This window comes from Lepus europaeus, chromosome X, assembly GCF_033115175.1.
Source record: "Lepus europaeus isolate LE1 chromosome X, mLepTim1.pri, whole genome shotgun sequence".
Lineage (NCBI taxonomy): Eukaryota > Metazoa > Chordata > Mammalia > Lagomorpha > Leporidae > Lepus > Lepus europaeus.
The window spans coordinates 26,811,858-26,832,734 of record NC_084850.1 but is presented as its reverse complement, the minus strand read 5'-3'; the positions used below and the strand labels follow the sequence as shown (position 1 = coordinate 26,832,734).

Genomic DNA, 20,877 nt, shown 5'->3' with positions numbered 1-20,877 from the left:
ACACCTGACTCAGATCCATTTTTCTAATTGCCTTACACCTTGACCTTCACACAGGCTCTTTCCTGAGCTGACAGTCCCTGTGGCAGAGGCAGTAATGTAAGACATCCTACTTGTTCCCTGACATTTACCAGCCTTCTTGCAGGGACACAGGACCATGTGCCTAGTTTGGGGCAATGAAACGTAAGTGGATGGGAAATGTGTCATTTCTGGGCTGAGACAGTGAAGAGCCTACAGCCTCTCATTTTCTCCTACAGCGGCAGCTGAAAAGGCCACATGTTCTGGAGGGTGCAGTGCAGCTACTAGACGGTGGGGGTGCTTCCATCAGCCCAGAAGCTTGAGTAACTGTGTGGAGCAGATCACCTTTCATTCCCATAGCTCTCTGACCTGCACTGGATATGTAGTGCGAGCAAGGATCAACTCCTGGGGTAGAAAACCTTTGACATACTGAGCCATTGCCCGAGCATAACTGTATTCCTAATGAATACAACCCCTCCCTTCTGTGTGCATAGAGCCTGTTTCATACACTTAGTTATTAATAAACCCACAAGTTACATCCAGACTCCTCTGAACTGGCTCTATGGGACAGAAGATCACACACAAATCAGCAAGCAAAGCTTTAACTTTCAAGCAAATGCATAGTAGTGAGCAATACAATCCAATAAACACAACCACTTTCTACTACACAAAAAACAGGAAATAATTAAATTTCTTATAGACATTTCTTTATTATATTTTCCCACTTGAATATTTAGAGAATAATTTAAATGTAATGCATACTGACAGCAAGCACAGTATCAAATATTAGGTTTTTTTTAATATTTCTTTTCTCACCCTTTATTCCTTTAGGAAAAAAATATTTAGATGACCTCAAAGAAACAATTATTATGCTAATCACAGTATGCAGTAACACATACAAGCCCAGACTCAATAGAAAAGAAAGCAACAAAGAAGTGAAAAAGTCTTTCTCCTCAAATCACTTTAATTCATTTTTCCACAGCCATATAAATTTAAAGTATGAAACAACAATAATACAGCTATAGAATCTAGGTTCTCTTTCAAAGCAGCGGCATATAAAACATATAAAAGCTAAAACCTCAGCACAAGCTTCAAAAAAACAAGGACTGAGAGGATTTCGATGAAGACATGAAATGCACAAAATACAGTACACAAAAATACTAGAATGCATAAAATATAAAGCTACACATTTCAGGTAGAAAGCATTGTAAAATATATAAAATATGCAAGAAATCAAAACCAAAGGAGATTTTTCTCAGAGTACCATAAATACACTGGAACTGGCAATTAGCATTTGAAGATGGGAACAAGAAAATAGCAGTTTCCCACTTAAAACTTTATTTCTAGGCTTTAGGATTTCACCTTCTTGACATCCTTCTTTCCAGAGCTCTCAGTAGCTGACTCTGCTTTTCTTTTCTGTGACTAAAATGGAAACAGATTTAATGTTCTGCTCCAATATGCACATTTTTAAATGGCCCAACAATGTTAAATCTAGGATGTAAATGCATCAAAAAAAAATTTTAACATGAATATTCACTTCAATGTTATACTCACAGTTAATGTTCTATATAGCCCAACAAACTATATAACCCAATGTAAAATAACCTTCAAAGATGTTTCTTTTTACAAAAAGACATAAAATAGCCATCAAAAATAGTCATCAAGTATCTACTTACACATGGTATTATAAATGTACTCTTATCTTAAAGAACTACTTAATACTTAAAAGTTTTCCAGGCAAAATTTCACTTATGTGTATTATCTTATAAAAATCTCCAGCAGAATGTAACATACCATATTTCATATCTTCTATGATGCACATTTCTTTCACAGTTTAGCACCTCTGAAACCAGGATGCATCTTACAACTGATGACAAATTATACTTGGCAGCATTTTTTCTTAGTGGTATATAAAATGGAAGGCATCTTAGATTTGATGAAATATGGCAGTTTACTTAACCACACTCAAGTAATATGATTTATTAAAGAGCATTTTAAATCATACCTATACAAAGCAATCTGACTGGATTAAAATCAAATTACCTAATTGTTCAACAGTTAACTTACTACCAAGTAAAGGACTGTTTTCTGTTCTCAGTTCCCATTTGCACACATGGCTCCACAAAGATCAGAAAACTTAGTTGATAAAATCAGAACTCCCAAATTTCAACCTCAGCCCCATCCCATCCCATTCCCCCCACCCCCACCCCTCTCCTGCCCTCACCATAGCTCCGGTCTCAATTCAAAGGATTTTACTTGCATTGTATTTCTGCCTAGATTAATAAAGAAATTTTTTAAATACTGAGCCCTATTATGAGGGAGTTATTAATCTTATTCCATAAACACACAGGAAATGTGCTTGTCTCGTAATTCTTTTTCTGTCCAAAACAAATTAGCATTTAAAAGAACCAGTTTTGTAATAGGTATCACTATGGCATTAAACATAGTATAGGAATTTTAATTATGTAAAAAAAATGGGATCTACCTAAAAGTTAGGAAAATGCTGAAAATTTTACCATTGGAGTTTTAGTTGCCCGTTTCTTCTTTTCTGCTCTCTCTCTTTCCTCAATTTCCATATTTTCTTTCTCAATCAATGAAATCAGAGTGTTACAGCGTCTCTGGAATTCCTAAAAAATATATATATTTTTAATTTCTGTAGCCCAGTCATAGTCTTGAACCAGGTGACAATTCTTTAACTGCATCATTTCTGTAGTACAGCAGTTCCAAAATCGGCATTCTTCAGAACAATGGTCACACAGCGCATTAAGAGATTCCACCAAAAACAAGGGGCAAGGCAAGTGTCATTCAATGGGACACTAAACAAACTGTGGTATATCCAGATCGTGGCATACTACTCAGCATTAAAAAGGAAAGAATTAGTGACACATACAACAACCTGGATTCCCTTCAGGGAATTATGCTGAGTGGAAAAAAAACACAATCTGAAAAGATGACACACTGTCTGATTCACTTATTTAACACTGTTAAAATGACAAAATTACAGAGATGGAGAGCAGATCAATGACTGCCAGAGGCTAGGGAGAAAGGGCAGGGTGGGTGTGACTATAAAGACAGAGCACAAAGAAAGCTTGTGGTGGTGATGCTTACACAAATCATACAACTGCACTGAACTACATACACATAAAAATCAACGCCCACAGAACCAATGAAATCTGAACAAGCTCTGTGGATTGTACTAATGTTGGTGTCCTCATTGTGATACTGTACTACAATCGTGCAAGATTTTACCACTGGGGAAAACTAGGTGAAGGGTACACGGGATCTCCCTGTACATTTCTTTACAACTTCCTGTGAATCCGTGTTTTAAAATAAAAAGTCAACATAAGCCACATAAAGAAAATAAAATGCTTTCCGGTCAAAGTAAGCTTTGGATGCACTCAGCTTATAAAAGTTAAATAGAATTCTTTACTGCAGGGCTTCTCAGAGCCTTTCAGTTCCTGATGTGCACTGGGAACAGCAGGTGTGGGATAGAGCATGTAGTGACTCCCAAAGCTCTTTAACTAGCAGGACTCTCTTCTAATCGGGCATCTTGTGGGATAATGGTTCTGGGAAACACTGCTGTATTTGCTAATTCAGAGTAAACAATACCTGAAAAGATTTTTGCATTAACCTTGGCACTACCTATATTTCATTGCCAGAAAATCAATGTATCCAAACTCTAAACGGTTTTATGAATTATGGTGAGCACTAAACATACAATTCATTAATATGAAAACTCATACATTATTAACCTTTTACACTTTGCTGTATTTTAAAGGGAAATAATAGTTTCATACCAAAGGATAAATAACATTTTAAAAATGACTCCTTTTCTGTGTAAACAAAAACGTCTGACAAAACACAACATAGCTGAACAATCAAATGAAAATGAAGGTTTACTGGCAATTAGAACAACCCCAACCCCAACCCCAAGAAAATGGTCAAGGGAATAGAAAACTTACACTTTCACAAAATGTACCAACACTAAAAACAAAAAAAGTTTCACTAAAACTAATGATCAAAGAAATGTAAAACAATGTCATATTCATCAAAGTAGCAGGGTATGCATACATGCTCATTTAGCACTAACAGTAAGATGGAAAAATGGGAACTCTCACTCACTGATGGTGGAATGTCGATGCTACTAAATGTTATGGACTTAATTCTGTCTCTTCAACAATCATAGTTTGAAGCTCTAAACCCAAGTCTGATTGCATTTGGAGATGGGCCCTTTATGGGTATAATTAAGATTAAATGATATCCTTATAAGAACAGATGCTGTGGCGTAGCGGGTAAAGCCACTGCCTGCAGGCATCCCATATGGACACCAATCCCAGCTGCTCCACTTCCAATCCAGCTCCCTGCTATGGCCTGGGAAAGCAGTAGAAGATGGCCCAAGTCCTTGGGCCCCTGTACCCATGGGGGAGATCCAGAAGAAGCTCCTGGCTCCTGGCTTCAGGTCTGGCAGAGCTCTGGCAGTTGCAGCCATTTGGGAGTGAACCAGCAGATGGAAGACCTCTCTCTCTGTAACTCTCCCTTTCAAATAAATAAATAAATCTTTAAAAAAAAAACAGATGGAGCATCAGAGACTCATTTCATCCTCTCCCCCCACCCACCTACCCAACACACATACTCAGAGAAAGAGCCATGGGAGAAGGTCATACGCAGAATGTAGCCATCCACAAGCCAGGAAGAGAGGGCTCACCAGAAACCAATCCTGCTGGCAACACTGATCTTGGACTTTCAGCCTCCAGAACCAGGAAAGACTAGATTTCTGTGGCTTAACCCACCCAGTCTAGGGTATTCTGTCACGGCAGCAGGAGCACACTAATATACTACCTTTCTAGAAAGTAAATTGGAAAAATCAATGAAGACTCTTAAGCATAACCCTTTGACCTAATAATTCCATTCCTGGAAACTCATTGAAGGAAATAAATGTATACAAAGATTTACAAAAGGATGTTTAATGCGGTGTTGGGGAAATAATTGGAAACTAAATTTCTGATAATTTAGAAAGAAAATACACAGATAATTCTTATTTTATATATACATAAATACACACACATATATGTATACATACACAGCAATATCTGAAAAGAACATGAACAATGTTACCGGTGGTTAACAGCAGCTATCTATGAGAGTAGGACCACTGATAACTTTTATTTTCTTTATACAAGTACCAACCTGTATTTTCCAAATTTCCTGCAATGAACATTTAGGTCTTGGACAATCTGTAACATTTTTTAAGAAACAGCAAATGTTTTTCTCTTAAATACTCATACAGTTTTATCTTTCCAAATAAAATCCAGAAAAATGGCATGCTACATAAGAAACATTAGACACAGAAATATAATCAACTAACCAATCTTCTTCTGCTCTAATTAGAGCTCTAGAAGAGGCAAAAAAAAACAGAGTCTGGCCAGAAAAAAAGCTCAATAATGAATTATTGTTTATCTATTTAAAATAATCTCACATGCAATTATCTAAGGTTAAATAATTTAGGAAGAATAACACTAAAATTTCCTTACTTACCAAAACAATCACAATATTTTTAATATGCAGATCAAATACTCTTCATAGCTTCATTCAATAATACACATACAAATTAAACAGTATGTTATTCAATTTATCTATTACAGAAAGGGCTAAGTTGACCCTGATGAGATTTGATGGTTAGTTTCTAGGGAGACTAGATAGAGTCTTTATATGAAGCTTATTCTTGAATCATTAAACTATACCCTCTGGCTGTTATTATTCTCAATAAGTAATAGTTGCCTGTGACTGTACTTATCTTCAGATACATATTCCTGGTTCATATGGATGATTCAGGGAGAAAAACTAATATTTTGAGACAGTCTCATATTCAGGGAAGTTACATGTCTCAAAATGATTATAACCAGACTATATAAGGAGTTCTCATCTATATTCCTTTTAACCTGTCACTACTCCAGACAAAAAAATAATCTAACTCTCTAGAGAAAGGCAAAAAGTAATGGATGCATATGGATGTTCACTTACTAGCATGGGTCTTGTCACATTTTCTAGGGATACCAACTCCATTTTTTATCCTAACTAAACAGATGGTATCATAAAAAAAATACTATCTGAAATCAGAAATCAAAAGAAAAAAGGCCAGATTACCAATAAAACCATGACTTTTAAGTTTTTATAAAAAATTTAATTAGTTTCTAACAGATTCAATATGGTTTGTAGATACAATTCTAAGAATATAATGATAATCTCTTCCTCCTTCTTTCTCCCTCCCTTTTTCCCACCCTCCCTCCCTCTCCCTTTCTTTTTTTTAGTTTTTGAGATAACATATTTTAAATTTACATTACAGTAAAGGCTTAATGCTTCACCAAATAAGAAGTTTAACAAGTAAAATAAAAAAGACCTAGGTTTAGTGGGAATACAGACAATGGCAATAAACAATTGAATGGAAAAAAATTAACATTTCACCCATATAAAGTACAAATAACTAAGTGACTATGAGAAATTTCATGTCAAAAGTACTTTTGTTCTCTGTAATTTCTCCCTTTACATATTCTCTTAGATTCTTGTACCTCTCTATCTTCCTATTTTCTTGGGGCTAAAAGGAATGGTTTGCAGTATCTCCAACAGTTTCCACTATTCTGTAGCCTAATTATCTGTTTCTCTCATCACTTTTCCACACTGGATTCAAGAATAAGGTTAGAGGCAGAAAAATGTACATAAGAGAAGGAAGGGGGATGCAAAAATAAGAAAGAAGAGAATAGGGCAACGACCAATGTGCAGCTGGTCTGTAGTGTTAATAGCTGTGGCAAAAGAAAAAAGTGGTCTGTGTTCAAATGTGTGGGTAATATTGGATCTTTAAAAAATGAAACAAATTTCTTCATGGCAAGGAATAGAACTTTCAGCATTCGAACACAGATTCAAAGAGTCAAAGACAACTTTCAGTGTCAGCAGATCTCAAATCTATTTGAATACAGAAGTCTTTTGTATGTCATCTAATTGCATAACCTGGGCAGGTTGGTAGAAGGCAATTTTGAAAATGCCACATAGGGTTAGAGCGATGGATAAAGCTAAGTTAGAATCAAAGTACTAAGAATCTACAAGCTAAGAACAAAGAACTAAGGATTTTTACTTAATTCTGCCAACCAAAGGATTCCCACTGATGATTTTTTAGCAGAATGAGTGATATAATCAAAGGTGTTTGCTTGTACTCAGAAACCTTCCCTTACAACAGATTCTCCCTGGTAGAAATTCATAAAATCATAGGCTCTCAGGATTCAAAAGGACTTCTAAAAATCATTCAAGTTGATACTTGAATCTCTGGCTAACTAGTTGCCCAGCCTGTCTGAATTCTTCCAGCGACTGAGTACGCATTATCTCCCAAGGCTAGTTGGCTACTCTACCTTTGGGCAAGCTAAAACGGTTCTTTCATGCAAGGCTAAATTAGTTGCCTTATGGTTTCCAACAACTGGATCTAGGTCAAAGTTTTGCAATCATGGAGAACAAGCTGATTTCCTCTTCTGTATGATGATCCTCCAAATGCTTCGAGGCAGCTCCTATGTCTCTGTCACAATCATCTTAAATCTCTAAACATCCCTCTTCTAGGATAAATATCTTCTTCCTTTCCCCCTTATTCATTCAATACTCCTTGTAAAGGACTATATTAACACTAACACAAAGGTACTTCCAAAAGTCTGGGGAAATAGAATTAAAAGATAAGTTCATTTTGGTGCAAAAAAAAAAAAAAAAAAAAAAAACTCCTTTAAACCATGTATAATTTTTTCATAAAACACAGTTTCCATAAACTTTTAGATGACCCCTCTTACATACCCTGGGCTTTGTTCTTTCTTTCCACTTTTCCTATGCATTCTTTTAAACCAGTAGTCAGCACATGTTTTCCAGTAAGGATAGTAAATATGTTTTGCCTTTGCAGACCAAACAAGCTCTGTCACAACTACTCAGCTCTGCCACTGTAGCATGCAAATAGCCATAGATAATACGTAATTGGATGTGTGGCTGTGTTCCAATAAAACCTGACTTACAGACACTCAAACTTGAATTTTGGATAATTTTCATGTCACAAAATAGCGTCCTTCTTTTGGCTCTTTTCCCACCACTTAAAAATGTAAAACTCATGGGGCCAGCACTGTGGCATAGTAACTTAAGTATCCACCTGCAGCACCAGCATCCCAGTGGGTGCCAGTTCACGTCCCAGCTGCTCTTCTTCTGATCCGGCTCCCTGCTTATGGCCTGGAAAAGCAGTAGAAGATGGCCCAAGTCCTTGGGCCCCTGTACCCACATGGGAGACCTGGAAGAAGTTCCCGGCTCCTGGCTTCAGAACGTCCCAGCTCCATCCATTGCTGCCATTTGGAGAGTGAACCAGCGGATGGAAGACCTGTCTCTCTCTCTCTCTCTCTCTCTCTCTCTCTCTCTGTAACTCTGCTTTTCAAGTAAATAAATCTTTTTAAAAAATGTAAAACTCATTCTTGACTTGCTGATCACACAAAAACAGGTGGTGGACCACAGTTTGCCATGCCCCGTTTTAAACTACAGAATTCAGATTCACTTTAAACAAAACTGGGCTGCCCTCGTTTTTCCACACTTTTGTAACTGCTTATGATTCTATTCAAAGTGATCACTCACGTTTTAATTTTTGAATACCAAGATGTGTATCCCTACCTCTTATAAGTGATGTAATGTTTGCAGTGACTGGCACTGCCCCTTAATGTGTGGTGAGCATCAATCATCCCGGGTACCAAGTTCAAATATCCTTTGCTCCAATACTCACTCAGCTTCAAAGCATCAACTCAAAAGGCACAGAAAGCATCACTAGACTTGAAGAGACTTATTGAGAGAGATGAAAGTGGTCCCACATTACATTTCCTATGTACTAAAATCCTAGACACTAAGCCTACCTAAGGCTGAATGACAGAAGGTCTGTGCCTATTATGGGGGATGTCAAAAGTAGCTAAAAGAGTGTGGGGGGGGTGCACTCCACGTTTATGCTTCTGGTAAAGTTTTATAAGATCAAAATTTTCTTCAACAGGTTCCTAGTAACTCCTGAATCTCTAGCTCACTACCAAACAGAAATGGCAGTCTACGCCAGAATCTTAGGACCCAAGTATAATGGCAGTTAAATGTGAGTTAAAGTTCAAATTAAATATATGCCACAGTTCTCAAGCCAGTATCAAATGGTATGATACTTCTACACAACTGCTATCATTCAAGCACCGGTATTTATAAAAGATTGGGTCACCTCTGCACAAGACAACACACACATGTAAGCACCTAAAATGCATTCCTGTAAGTGCATTGATTGTATTTCAAATTGTTATAACAGTTCAGGCTCCTAAATCAAACACTACAGCTGCATAATAAAGCACACGAAATTTACAACTGGAAATTCAAAGTGAGCAATAAATAAAAGCTGCAGCCATGACAGCCAAAGAAAGTCTATCATTAGAAAAAAGATAGATTAAAAGGAATGAACTCCAACACATTTGTTCACTTCCTTAAATTCTATCCAAATCTGGTCCAACTTCAGGAGTCTACAGGATAGAAATAAAGTGAAAGTACAGAAGTTCCATGGTCATTTGTTCACTGAATAACTACTCTGGGTAAAGTGCTAAGCTGGTCTCTTTAAATATAACCAATTGATTTACTTTCAGGGTGAGAGAGCAGTAAGAAAAAAGCACTCTGGGGCAGATGGTTGCACATTAGCCAAGGGAAGACAAAAACGATTGAGAAATAAAGAAAACACAAAGATATAAACTTGAGAGTTATCAATCTAGTTGGTACTTGAGGGAGACATTACCCACTTGCACCAAAAATAGTATTTTTAAAATGTCAATCTGATCACGCCTACCTGTGAAAATCTTTCAATGACTCCCCACTTCCTAGAGACTAATGATTCACATCTAAGCCTTCAGCACAGTAGGCAGGACCCTTTGCAATTTGGCTATCAGCAACCTCCAGTACCTCCCTACTCATCCCCTACCATGCCCACCTACTTGCTATTTCTGAATACATTCTCCTTGTTTTATCTTTGCATTTGTTTCTACAACTAGGCATGTCTCTAATGACACCTTCTTACATTTCAAGACTTGTTCCAAAAACAATCTCTTCCGTGCAAGCTATGCCTCTGACCTAACCCTCCAGGCACATAAGCACTACCTCCTCTGCACATACCTGTTATAGGACTTGTTCAAAATTGAGACAGAAAAGGGACTCACTAGTCTTTCAAGTGTATAAGGAAGTAACAGGTCCCTATAAGAATAAATATAATTGGGTTTTGATATTTTAATTCTAGAGTCAAGAATCTACCAATACATTTCACAGTTTACCAATTTATCAATAATGTGTTATTCATAGTTCCATATTTCATTAAGAATGTAATCATTGGGGCAGTTCTTTGGCACAGTGCTTGAAATGCCACTTGGAGTGTCAGTATCTGACATGAGAGTGCTTGGTTCAAGTCCTAGCTCCTCCATTTCTGATCCAGCTTCCTACTAATGTAAACCCCAGGGAGGCAACAAAACGATGGCTCAAGTGCTTGAGTCCTTGCTACCAAATGGGATCCTGCTTTAGCCTGGCCCAGCCCTGGCTATTGTGGCCATTTGGGGACTAAACTAGTATATGGAAGAGATCTACCTTTCTCTCTTTCCCCACATCATCTGCCTTTGAAATACAATAAAAATAAATAATTTTTAAAAGAATGTAATACTCTGGGGCCAGCGCCATGGCTCACTTGATTAATCTTCCACCTGCAGCACTGGCATCCCATCCCATATGGACACTGGGTTCTAGTCCTGGCTGCTCCTCTTCCAGAACAGCTTTCTGCTGTGGCCCGGGAGTGCAGTGGAGGATAGCCCAGGTCCTTGGGCCCTGCACCCACATGGGAGACCAGGAGAAGCACCTGGCTCCTGGCTTCGGATCGGCCCAGCACCAGCTGTAGCGGCCATGTGGGGCGTGAACCAATGGAAGGAAGACCTTTCTCTCTGTCTCTCTCTCTCTCGCTGTCTATAACTCTGTCAAATAAAAAAAATAGAAAATAAAAAATAATGTAATACTCTAAAATATTACTATTTCTGATTATCACAAGTAAGTACTAACAGAAATAAAATGAAAACTCACAGGTGGCCCTTTTCTATGAAGTTTTCTAGACTATCCTTCATTAAGCAACAAACAGAAGTGCTCTTGGGACTATGAAACCAGATGGAAAACTTTTAGTTTGCCTTTCATTTTTCTGAAGTAACTCGAAAGAAAATTATTTTCTGACTGGACAGATAATTTATAAAATATACTGTGCAGAACCAAAACCCAATTAACATTTACTATTCACTGATAAACTGATAAAAAAAAGGGAATAAGTTCATAAAAAGATACAACAGTATTTTCTAAAAATATTTTTTCTCCAATTCTAATAGGGAACTTCGTTTTCCTACTTTTAAATAAGGAACATTTCATTAATAATGAAGTTGTAGTCTGAAAACAAACCATAATAATATGAAATTTTTATTACATTGTATATAGCAGCATGTGATTCCTTTCTGAGATGCTATCAGAAAAATTCATTTAACCTACTATAAAAGACAGGGTAATTGTAATAACTAACTAGTAACTCAGATTCAACAGCAACCTACATGGCCAAAGGCACTGCACACAAAACTTATAGAGCTGGCTATAAGAGAAAAGAAAAAAGCTCCCCAGAGGGTAAAAGATTAAGATTATCTTTTAACTAAAATTAAGGCAAAGCAACCCTGCAAAAGAAACATGATTATATTAAGAAATATTATTTCAGAAAATTAACTTCTGCTTTTCTTACTTTAAGTACTTAGCGCTAAGGAGGTTCAAGGAATTCTGATTAAACTTTGGGTAGTTTTTCCACATGTCCTCTGCAGCAAACTTACTAACGTGTTAGATATAGGGCCTTTCACATTCTTCAACAATCTGCCAGTCACATTAGACTACTGCTAAAGGAACAGAGATAGCACCCTGAAATCCACTCCCTAAAAGCAATGGCCCAAAGCTTAATGAAGTAACATTGATAAAGGAATTGCCACTATACAGAGTATTATCATTTCCTCTTATGGCCACTGGTAAAGATCCCTTCAATTCTGAGAGTTCTCGAATATCCTAAGACATACTCCATTTTAAGATATTTTTCTAAGAAATAAAATGGTAGTGAGATTCATGTGCTCTGAAGTTTAAAAAATGTGAATTGATCATATCCTTCCTCCTAGTTTATGTAGTTCAATAGAAGCTGATTACATACTTAGAGACCACACAAGTTCTCAGAGAAAGAAATCACAGTCTTTTTAGCACAGAGAAATGGAATTGAAGTTCATTTTCTCTTTTGTATAGGCAGCACTTTTAAATGGAGACAAGCCTCAAAGACATCTTCAGCCTTTCGCTGAAGGCTTTCAAAGTGAGGCATATTTAGAAGTGGAGGTTCGTGTCTTGAAGCACTTTATGTCTGCTAGTTATGTCAGAAGCCAAGAATTCAGTACTTTGAGATCTCTGAATAAAATATAACTGGTAAGATTTCTACTTTTTTCTAAGAAGTGTTTTACATTATTTACTGGTGTCTCTGAGAAAGAAAAGTTATCTTCAAGCAAGATTGAGTTTTTTTAAAGATAGCTTCTCTAGTAAGCTAACTTTAATTGTAAGATTTTAATTCAAACACAATGACACACTAAGGAATCAATTATATACTCTGTATTTCTAAGATGAGATTTTTCAATGAAACAAATTGCTTTTTTTTCCAGAATCATAACAGCCCCTTTCAAGAGGGACTGTTTCTCTTCCTAGATTATAAATATGATTCACCAGACAGGGATAATTATTAAAAATGAGAGGGAAAGAAATCATCTAAAATATGAGTTATTTATTTCTATAATTCCATAATTACTAGTATTATGATATATTCCAAAAAGATGGTCCAAATGTATACATATTTTAAACTATATTACTTATGCTCTAAATCCAGAAATATAATCAAAAATTAGTCACTAACTAGAAGAGAAATATGATGGAAAATTAAAATAACTTTCAATTGAAACACTTAAACTATTGTTATGTTTTAAAATATTCTTTAGAATCAGAAAGTCTACCTTCTAGAAGGTAATCAAGGACAAAGGTATTTTGATTTTTAACAGACAAAATAAAGATTTCATTTTGTGATCACTTATATAGTTAATATCTGCTTTTTGGAGAAAATACACTGAGATTTGAATCTTTTGGTAAAGAAAGAGCACAAATGTTTTATAAAAAGACGATGGAGGAAAAATATTCTTTACAGCGGAGTCCAGAGACACCTAGTGGCTGTTAATAGCATACCAGATTTTTTTTCCTTGGAAAATGAAATGAGAAATTTATGTAGTTATACAGTCATGTTCATGTTAACAAATAGTGTAAGATTTTGCTTTACTTTTCTTCTTGCTCTGGTTCCTTGATTCCAGAAATTGAAAATAGCACTAAGTTGGCAATCTAAAAAAATTAATAAAATATCACTGAAACAAAAAAAAATCGATAAATGTTCTGTCACAGAAAAAGGTATGTATATCCTAAACTATTATTCACCAACAAATTGAGGTAGGCATTTGTCTTTTACAAGCTGTTGGCACTACTCTAAGTTATATCATTACATGTATAAAACCTACAAATGACTACGTATTTTAATTGCATGGCTTTTGGAAGGGGATCTTTGCTAAACATGGTCACAGATGCACTAAGCTAAAAGGTACCTTAGGAGGCCAAGTAACTCACTACCAAAGTTGTCAGACAGTCCAAAAAGAATCTTGTTTTCAAAGGCTAATAGAAAAGCTAGTCTATATTGTTCTTCCATAATCTAGTTCAGTGATCCAAAGAACCCTGTCAATGAACTCTAACCTCAGTTCTTCATACTATAGATTCTTACCTATTTTTTGTTCTTTTCTCAATTCTTCCTACTGCATATTGCAAATACATATACCTCTTCATAGTCTTTTGTATACATATAGCATTTTACATGTATCCTAAGTAAATATCATGTTTTGAGAGTCAACTTATCCATCATTCCAATTGCTCTAGTTCCTTCTGTATCCTGGCTCAATCTAGATCTAAAGTATTTGCTAGCTCTACCAAAATTATGTCACAGATTTGATGGACACATTCTAACAATATAATTCATGTGTCCTCTAAATTTGTGTTAAGATATTAAGCATTGTTTCACACTGCCAAGGAACTTTTAGAAAAGGAAATATTTATGATAGGATCACAACTAAGCAATGTATTTTATGATGAGTCACAAAATCACCATTTGGATGGTTAGCTTCTGGTTGCTTTTCATTTTCAAACCGTATAAATCTGTTTTTGTCTTAATTACCCTGGCTGACAAAATACTAACAATGCCAACATTAAAAATGTGTTGCATGAATTTCAATACCATCATGAATGCAACTGTTAAGTGACACTAGAATTTAACAGGAACACAATTTATATAAGAAAGTAATAAAGGAAATTGTGTAAGCCAAAATAAAGTAGCTCTTCTACTTAATTATTATGCTAATAATAATTAACACAATTCTTATACTCAACTTAGCCAATAATTTTTCATTAAAAATAAATCCTTAAATTATTATCATAGTCTCAAGTACTATTGCTTAATTACAAAAGGGAAAATGTACCTTTAAATTGCAGAGTTTGGGAAATCACCATATTAATCAAGTGAACAAACTTAGCATCATCAAAAGTGAGATAATCTGATATGCCTCCTGCTGTGATACAATACAAAGCACAATCACTTCTGCAGCATTATTGCCAAAAAGGTTGAACCCAAATCAAACAATGAGCAAACAATACAAAACATTCTATAAGACAACTAGCCTGGACACCTTTAAAAAGTCCTTGTTGTGAAAAATAAAAAGTTGTGGATTAAAAGAGACAAAAGATCCAACATCCAAATGCAATGTGTGACCCTAGATGGATAAGTTTAACAAAAAAAAAAAAAAAACCCAGGGGCAGCTGTTTGGCACAAGGAGTTAAGTCACTGTTTCACTGTTTGACTTGCATCCTATATCAGAGTACCTGGTTCAAGTTCTGGCTGCTCTGCTTTCAATCCAGTTTCCTACTAATATGCACCCTGGGAGGCAACAGATGATGGCTTAAGCACTTTGGAGTCCCTCCTGGGAGACCCAGATGGAATTCATTGTCTTAGCTTCACCCTCACCCAGCCCTGGCTATTGTCAGCATTTGGAGAATGAACTAGCAAATGGAAGATCTCTCCCTGTCTGTATGTCTGTCTCTCTCTCTCTTAATCTGTCTCTCTGCCTTTCAAATAAAAAATGCAAATAAGTTAAAAAGTATAGAAAATTATTTTAAAAAGATATAAAAATCACTCTGGATGATACAGTTTGAATGTGTTCTCAAAAAGTTCATGTGTTGGAACTTTTTTAAAAAGATCTATTTATTTCACATGGAGAGAGGGAGAGAGAGACAGGAAGGAAGGGAGAGAGAGAGGGAGGAAAGAGAGAGGGAGAGGGAGGGAGGGAGAGAGAGAAGGAGGGAGAGGGAGGGGGAGAAAGAAAGAGGGACGTAGGAGGGAGGGAGGGAAGAGAAGGCAGGGAGAGGTAGGAAGAGAGAGGGAGAAAGAGGGAGAGAGAGGGAGGGAGAGAGAGAGAGAGAGAGGGAGGGAGAGAGGGAGAGAGAGAGAGAAATCTTCCAACCACTGGTTCACTCCCAAGATGGCCACAATGGCTAGGGCTAGCCCAGGCCAAAGCCAGGAACCTGGAACTCCATCAGGGTCACATAGGTGGCATGGGTCCCAGGAACATTAGCAGAGAGCTGGATCAGAAGTGGCACCTGGGACCCAAACTGGCCTGCATCAAGGTGGCACCTTAACTAAGTTGTACCACAGTGACAGCCCTATGCGTTAGAACCTTAATTCCTCATGAAGCAGTGTTAGGAAGTGGTTCCTAATAGAAGATATTTAGATCATGAGGGCTCCAAGCTCATAAATAGATTAGTATTTCCTCACTGGAGTAAGTTAGGTTTCAAGGGAGTGGGTTAGTTACCTCAAGAGTGGGTTGCTGGGGCCAGCATGTGGCACAGTGAGTTAAGCCACTACCTGGGACACCTGCATCCCACATCAGAGTGCCAGTTCAAGCCTCGGCCACTCTGCTTCCCATCCAGAGCCCCGTTAATGCAGCAGGGGTTGTTCAAATGCTTAAGGCCCTGCCACCCATGTGGGAGACCAGAATGGAGTTCCTGGCTCCTGGCTTCAGCTGTCCCTGGCTGTTGTGGCCATTTGAGGAGTGAACCAGCGGACAGAACATATAACTCTCTTTTTCTGTCATGCTGCCTTTCAAATAAATAAATAAATAAAATTTTAAAAGAAGAGTGGGCTGTTCTTGAGGCTGCCTCTCAGGATTTTGTCCCTCTCATGTGTGCCGGCTTCCCCACCAAGTTACAACGTAGCACAAGGCCTTTGCCAGAAGCTGACCAGATGTAGCCACTGGATCACTTCCCAACCTCCAGAACCATAAGCCAAAACCAACCTCTATTCTTTATAAATTATCCAGTCTTGGGTATTCTGTTACTGCAACACAAAATGGATTGAGGTGATACCTGGAAGAGTTTGTACGTGGACTGTACAATGAACATGTAATGTCCAGATGACATTGGTGAGTCAATGTTAGCATTTTCAGGTGGGGCTGTGGTGAAGCAGGAAAAGAGCTTTATTCTTAGGTGATGCATGCTAAGTCTTCGGAGGCGAGCACTCATGTTTTCTGAAACTCATTTTCAAATGGTTCAGAAGTATAGATATGTGTATTTACAAATGTAATACATATTTCTGAGTATAGAATATAAATGTTTACCTATTTATGAATACAAAATGCAGATCTACAGTATAGATAGATGCTGTGTGTATGTACACACACACACATATATATGGAGAAAGAGAGTAAATGTACATGCTAATGTGACAAAATGTTAACAACTAGAGAATGTAGGTGAAGGATATATTGTGTTTGAAATTTTTTCAAAACAAAATGTCGGAGGAAATAAGAAAACAGTACCTACCATGGCAGTTCTAGACTTGATAAACCAGTCAAATCTAAACTGGGGAGCATTCCGTACACACTGTCTTAATTCTTCATACACATTTTCTCTATCAAAGCCCATCTTGTGTAACATACAAATCAAGAATCTATCTTCTTCTTCAGTATAGTTCTTTCCTTTACTGGTTCCATACTGAATACGCAACTGATGAAATGGAGCCTTGTATCTTGCAATCTGTGTATTTCAACAAAATAGTGCTTTTTACTGAATGTGCAGTAATAAGTCAAAGCTAATTACCACATCAATTAAAATAATACAATGATCATTTGATATAAAATATAGTACTTTAGCATCCAAGGCTTTCTTGATACTGATCCTTCGTTGGATTCTTGCTTCTCCACGTTCAATCTGAGCCATAATTTTCTCAATATCCTGTAATTCATTGCAACGTTCCCAAAACACAGCTGAAAAACAGTTATCACTTTAAAATGCTATCATTGAGGCCAATGAGTCCAAGGAATTATCAAATAAAAATTAGGAAAAAACATGGTGAACTTATATTTTTTAAAATTAAGATTCAGATTCATCTGTATATATAATATGTTCAATTATTTAAAACTATCTTTTTATTTAAAATAATATGTCAGTAAGGTTTTAAGTTAGAAATTTTCATTTCACGATATATGGAGTCTTTAATTACTCATCTCAAATAACTAAGATTTCAGAGGGTACTACAGATATTGATTTAAGCTAGGCTTTTTACTCAAATATGATATAGAAGAGATCAAATACATAAAATGAAACAGAAGAGGGCAGTATATAAACAAAGAACATAGTTTCCTAGCAAGCAAAAACAAAACAAAACCATTATCAACATAATAAAATTTTTTCCCATGAAGTGACCATCTCTACTGAAACTGTTACTTGCTTTGGGAATCACTCATCAATACTACAATATTTCTTATTACCTCTATTTTGTTTTTAAACTCAACTTGAATAGGCTTTTCTCTTTCAAAAAAAAAAAACACTTTCATTGGGATTTCAATTGCATACAGACAGAATACTCAAATTGTCAAGCCACCCAACCAAATGTTATAGATGAGCTGAATAATCTGGCTGCATTAATACGTCACATCTTATGACTTCAGTGAAAGGCCTTTTAATGACATAACCTGAATCCCCTTTTTTTTCTTTTTAGAGCCTATCAAGAAAAGTGTGTTAGCATTCTGATTTTCGTAAGCACCCGTGTTCAGCTCTTCATGCACCAACTTATTCATGCAACACATATTTAAACATCTACTGTATATGAAACTGCACACTCATGAACAGTCAACTGTATATTTCTTCTCGTACTACACAACTACATGAACCCATTCCAATCTCCTCATCTTCTGGTGTGGTCAACAGCAATTAAACAGTCTTGAGCTACTCCTGGCACCTGACCCAGTGTCCAATTTAAGGGAACATCTGACAATATCTTTCTGATTCACTTTTTTTTTCTTGCAACATTGTGAGTGATCCTGTGCCTGGCTGGGAGACTGCCTGGCTAGACCATGCAGGAGGTTAAGAGGGCATGGCACACTATGCCTCCCAGGAAGGACCTTCTGCCCTGACTGCTGGCAGCCGGCAAGAGCCCCGATTCCAGTCGAAGGACCTTGTAATTGTCAGTCATGTAAATGGCTCCTGGGTGTGGCCCAGACCCATAAGGACCACCAGGAAGGCTACTAGGCTACGTGACCTTCAAGCTGATTGGAGAAGGATAGCTAGCAGCACCACTATCGGCTTTATCCTATAGAATTAGTGTTGCCCTGAACTAGCTACGCCCTCTCTGCCTGCCCATTAAAAGCTTGTGCTTGATTGTTAATAAACGGACATGTTCTCTGAAACTTGTCTCCTGTGCTTCTTGTCAAAGAATGCTGTGGCCCCACCATCCCACAAGTGGGCCTCTGTTACATTTGTTGCATTTCTCGTCATATCTTCTGACAAAACTTGTGAAAAATCTCTCTGCACCCAAGCTTTCACACTCTTGTCATTTAACCTTTGCTGCTAAAATTTCGCTCTCCTGTTTTTCTCCTAAGCTTCCAAATGCCCTCAGCTTAAGTGCTAAATTTTAAGAGTAATCATAATGGTATGCTGCTATCAAGGGAAACCTCTAAAGTCCCCAGGAATTATCAGAAGATCCTTTCAGTTTCCCCAAAGAAAAAAAGTACCTATTCTCCAAATAAACTTGGATTTATCCAAGCATTAGCACCCTAGATAAAGCAAAAGCTGTTCCCACCCAGTGTTAATCTTTGGTATATTTGTTGGTATTATAGTATTTCTTTCCTACTTCTGCCAAAACACAGTATTTCAGTGGTTAGGTTAAATAGGCTAGAAACATAAAGAGACACCTAAAACCTGAAACTACTTTGTCACATTGCTTCTATGGGAAAAAGAATTCTGTATTCTAAACACCTGATATTCACACCAAATTTCACAGCTCGAGCTATTTGGAAGTTAGAAACATTCTATGTTCTACATATGGAAAACTTGCTAGACATATTTACCTATTCTGAATGAGAGTTCTTTTCAGAAGCCTACGGTTGGATATGCTGTGATGTGGGAATCAGTATTAACTCCACATGCTTCAGCAGCTAAACTGATTCTGATTAAGACCAAAGATAGGGGCCAGCACCATGGCACAGTAGGTTCATCCTCCACCTGTGGCGCCAGCATCCCATGTGGGCACCGGTTCTAGTCCCAGCTGCTCCTCTTCCGATCCAGCTCTCTGCTGTGGCCTGGGAAAGCATTGGAGGATGGCCCAAGTGCTTGGGCCCCTGCACCCACGTGGGAGACCAGGAAGAAGCACCTGGCTCCTGGCTTCAGATTGGCACAGCTCCAGCTGTTGCGGCCATTTGGGGAGTAAGCCAATGGATGGAAGATCTTTCTCTCTGTTCCTCCCTCTCACCAGGAAGAAGCACCTGGCTCCTGGCTTCAGATTGGCACAGCTCCAGCTGTTGCGGCCATTTGGGGAGTAAGCCAATGGATGGAAGATCTTTCTCTCTGTTCCTCCCTCTCACTGTAATCTACCTCTCAAAATCTTAAAAAAAAAAAAAAAGACCAAAGACACAGCTAAGTAAGAGAGAGAGGATGATTCCATGATCAACGAATAGATTTACTTATGCAACATTTTTAGATCTATTCCAGCTTGCTTCAAGATAATAAGACTCACATAATCAGTCTGGAGTAGCTTGGCACCCTGGCTATGTTTGTGCATCTAGATGGGCTTAACAGGAACTGGCTACTTCAAGGATAACCTAGAAAAGAAAACCTGAACCTGAACCTGAAGTCTCATGACCGGACTAGAAGCAGACCAAATGCAGAGGTGGGAAAGTAGGAAATGAATTTTGTCCACACTTATCCAATAACCACCCTTGTTTTATCAGTTTTACTTGGCTGTATTAGCCAACTACTAGAACCCAGAGCACTCACTCTGTTATGATAAATCTTACCATCTTTTCACAGAAAACTGTTTTACCTATTTTTGATCATCAAAGGTTAACATATCTCTGGAACAAACGTACAATTAAAGTGATGCTAAACAAATGAATAGGGTTAAAGTAAAACATCATGGCTCAAAGCATTAACAAACCTGAATATTCCATGACCTCCTCAGGAGACTTGCCCTCTACCTCTCGAGCTATATTATCAATGTCATCTCTTCCATATTTCTCATTAGCTTTAATAAACTGATTAAAATCTCGCTTCGTCCAGTTTGTGAAACCCTGTGGCCAAAGAGTTAAGTAGAGGTTAAATTAATAAATCCATTTATTAACCTATGTACTTCTA

The 20,877-nt window shown here is 37.3% G+C and overlaps 1 protein-coding gene across 5 annotated transcripts in view; it reads right to left on the bottom strand.

Annotated features, from left to right (window-relative positions):
• Positions 1-745: 745 nt before the first annotated feature.
• Positions 746-20,877, bottom strand: part of SMARCA1 (SWI/SNF related, matrix associated, actin dependent regulator of chromatin, subfamily a, member 1) — a 100,253-nt gene continuing 80,121 nt past the window's right edge. For 4 of the 5 annotated variants that reach the window (XM_062182947.1, XM_062182951.1, XM_062182948.1 and 1 more), the window contains 5 exons: positions 20,681-20,813; positions 17,395-17,513; positions 17,071-17,283; positions 2,532-2,642; positions 746-1,437 (listed from right to left, as the gene is read on the bottom strand). In XM_062182947.1, the coding sequence (XP_062038931.1) occupies positions 1,366-1,437; positions 2,532-2,642; positions 17,071-17,283; positions 17,395-17,513; positions 20,681-20,813 (648 nt within the window). In that variant the 3' untranslated portion in view covers positions 746-1,365. Of the gene's footprint in view, positions 1,507-2,531; positions 2,643-17,070; positions 17,284-17,394; positions 17,514-20,680; positions 20,814-20,877 lie in introns of all 5 variants that reach the window. The other variant, XM_062182949.1, reaches the window with a different exon arrangement.